Source organism: Rhea pennata, chromosome 13 (genome assembly GCF_028389875.1).
Source record: "Rhea pennata isolate bPtePen1 chromosome 13, bPtePen1.pri, whole genome shotgun sequence".
NCBI classification, from domain to species: Eukaryota; Metazoa; Chordata; class Aves; order Rheiformes; family Rheidae; genus Rhea; species Rhea pennata.
Window position 1 is genome coordinate 929,350 of NC_084675.1, and position 3,151 is coordinate 932,500.

The following is a 3,151-nucleotide window of genomic DNA, read 5'->3' on the forward strand; positions in this document are numbered from 1 at the left end:
GCCCGACTGCTGCTCAGGGTCTTTGCCAGCCCTGTGCTGCCTTCCCTCAGCACCCATGTGGGCCCCACAGCCCCTGGGGTGACCCAGCTCCTCAGAGACAGGCACCAGCCTGGGACACCTGCCCCGGGATAATTTGCTTCCTGGAGACCATGTTTCCAGAGCACGGTTACCTTCCCACGGAACCCACAGGCCGTCACTCATGGGGATCCCCATGCACAGCCATGAGTCAGGAGAGCTAGCCTGGTGGCACTGCTACACAAAACGCTAACGAGTCCTGTGTAGGAAGAAGGCTGCCCTCTGCAAGTTCATACCCCACACACACATCCGGTTGCAGTCACAGATGGACACGGCAGCACTGCTGCTCATGGACATGGGTTTATTGAGGACATGGGCACGGCACAGCGCAGCGCAGCAAAGGGACCTGCTGCCAGGATCCGGGCATGACGCTGGGCTGGCGTCTCACCAGGGCAGTGCTTTCCCTTCCCAGTCCAGGAAAGTCCCCGTGTCCTTCTCGGAGAGGGAGCAGAGCACATTCAGCATTCCTTGTACGCTCACGTCCACCGTCAGTGGGGGCTGCAGGGACAGAGGAGAAACACAACTTTGTGCCCAAGGCCTTCTAAGGGTCAGAGCAGGCTCCTGCTTTGGCCAGCGCCTCCCTGAGCCCATGGCTCCCTGGGGTGAGTGAAGTGAGGAGACAGCAGCACTTTGCAGGAAGGCTCCCTGCCTGCCATCTCCTTCCCTCCTGTACGACAAGCTCCGAGCATTGTCCACACAGCTCCACTGGAGCCCGGCAGCTCTCAGGATGTTTGGTACACAGGACGCTCTGGGTTCCTGAACAATGAGGTTCTTCTGGGCCTGCCCCAGAAAAATCCTACCTTGTGTCCTGCTGAGCTCCCCATGTCCGTTTGCACCCAGCCAGGGTGGAGAGCAGCGCAGAGGATGCCGTGTTGCCGGTACCCCAAGGACTGGCACTTGGTGAGCATGTTCAGAGCAGCCTGCAAGGAGGCACCACAAGGATCACCATGGGGAGGACAACAGTGCCCTCCCCTAGGGAACATGTGCAGACCCCAAGGCAGGGGCAGAGGAGGGCAGGCAAGCAGAGCTCCCTGCGACACACAGTGCTGCCACAGTCTCCAGGCACAGCCACTCAGCACAGCAGAGAATGAGGCTGGGAAGTGGCATACAGCATCTCCTGACATGGACAGGAAGGAGGCGAGTGCCATGAGAGGGAGAAAGGGACTCCCAAGAACTGTTGCAAGTGGAGAGAGATGTCAGGAGGGAAGGAGGGAGGGAGGCAGGGGAGTCACAAGAGGACTTGGAGGGTGTTTGGGAGAGAAAATATTGTCCGGGCTCACGGTGTGCCAGCACAGCATGGCAGTACCTTGCTGCAGCGGTATGAGATACATTGCACATATTCCCATGCATGGACTTCCTCTATGGAGCCACCATAGCTGGACATGTTGATGATGGCTGCCTTGCTGCAGCTCAGCTCAGAGCTCGAGCTTCCCTGGGCAGCCTTCTTCAGCAAGGGCAGGAATGCCTGCAACGAGAGGAAAGAAGGGCCTGTGCGGATGCACTTCAGGAGTTTCTAGCTGCTCCTTCCACACTGCATCACGTCAGCACCAAATCAGTGAGCATATTCCTGCTCTCATAGCCTCAGACCACAAGGTTCCTGCTCCTTGGCACTGACCCATGACTCCTTGCACTCCCCATCTGAGCTGGAGAATGCAAGGCTGTTGTCAGGACGAGAGCCCACTGGGCTCTGGAGCAGAGAGCAGGCCCTTCCCTTCAGCCCTTCCCACCTGCCTGGGATCTCCCAGCTCCAGGAGCTGGAGCCAAGGGGAAGCAATGTTCTCTGGAGCAGAGCTGCAAAGCCACAGGTGGGGGTTCTCACCTGGCTCACCAGCAGGGGCCCAATCGTGTTGGTGGCATACACCTGGGACATGTTCTCCACAGTCTCAGTTTCCAAAGAGCTTGGTTTTATAATGCCAGCGTTGTTGATGAGGAGGTTCAGCCCAGAGTCCTTCAGGTGCTCCCTGACTCTGCCTGCAGCTGCCTGGATGCTGGTGGGGTCAGTGACTTCTACAGGGCCAACACAGAGCGAGGTAAGTGGCTGCTTCCCCTTTGTGCCTCGCATGATGGCCTGATGCGAGGGCACAGGAGCCCCATGTGCCCTCAGGGATGTGCTGGGGCAGGAATCAGGGCACATGGGAGAAAGGGGGGCCCAGAGGAGAGAGGAGCGCAGGGCCACTCCCTGCCAGGCAGGAAGGCAGGAGTCTCCGGCATGGCTGGAGACAGGCTGTGGGCAGGAGTGACAGCAGTGGGCCTGCTTCCCCCACTACGTGCTGGGACTGTTGGCACGGCTCCCACCTCTCACTGGGTTGCTGCGGTGTGCACAGCATGCCAGGTGAGTGGCTGGGCTGTGGGAGCAGACAGTGCTGGTTAACGAGGGGAGCCTGGGAAGGGCCCCTCACCCTTGGGGCACAGCCAGGAGCACCTACCAAGCGGGATGATGACCAGGTTGGCGTGCTTGGAGGCCAAATGCTGTAACTCCTGCAAGAGAGGGCACAACAGAGAGGCAGGGACACCTGGGCAGACGTCAGCTCTCAGCCTGTCCCAGGCACAGCCACTGTCACTCCTGCGCTGTCCCTGCACTGCCCCATGCCCAGCACCCTACCCTGGGTGCCCTGCTCCAGCCGGACAGGGCTCCGTGCCTCCTGCACACGTCGCATGCCACTACTTCACCCTCTGCCCTCCTGTTGCAGACTCAAGCCTTTCCCTCTAGCCCTTGAGGAGATGAGTGCCAGGCTGTGCCAGGAGCTCCCTGCCTGTCCTCCAGGAGCCCTAGCCTCTCTGCACACCCCATGCGCAGCTCGTCGCGCGGCCGTGCCAGCTGGGCTGCCCTGTGCCCTGGCAACTGCGGTGCAGGGTTGCTGCTTCCCATCTGAGCCCTTACAAATCTTCTCCTGGCCCAAACATGCCCCCCGGGCAGCACGTGATGGCCTGTGCTTCCACCCCCCAGCAAAGTCAGCTCCGCTGAGCCTCACCTGTGCTCGCTCTCCCTTGGGGTCCCGGCAGGCTGCAAAGACCCACTCGGGTGGGTTTGACATCTGCAGGAGCTGCTTGACAATTCCCAGGCCGATTCCTCGAT

The 3,151-nt window shown here is 60.4% G+C and overlaps 1 protein-coding gene across 1 annotated transcript in view; it reads right to left on the minus strand.

The window, feature by feature from the left end:
* Positions 1-363: 363 nt before the first annotated feature.
* The window catches only part of LOC134146207 (C-signal-like), a 2,831-nt gene continuing 43 nt past the window's right edge, over positions 364-3,151 (minus strand). Inside the window, exons 1-6 of the mRNA XM_062586484.1 lie at positions 3,048-3,151; positions 2,502-2,553; positions 1,895-2,082; positions 1,382-1,540; positions 876-995; positions 364-573 (exon numbers count right to left, since the gene is read on the minus strand). The exon at positions 3,048-3,151 is cut by the window's right edge and continues 43 nt beyond it. Of these exons, the coding sequence (XP_062442468.1) occupies positions 460-573; positions 876-995; positions 1,382-1,540; positions 1,895-2,082; positions 2,502-2,553; positions 3,048-3,151 (737 nt within the window). The 3' untranslated portion in view covers positions 364-459. The remainder of the gene's footprint in view (positions 574-875; positions 996-1,381; positions 1,541-1,894; positions 2,083-2,501; positions 2,554-3,047) is intronic.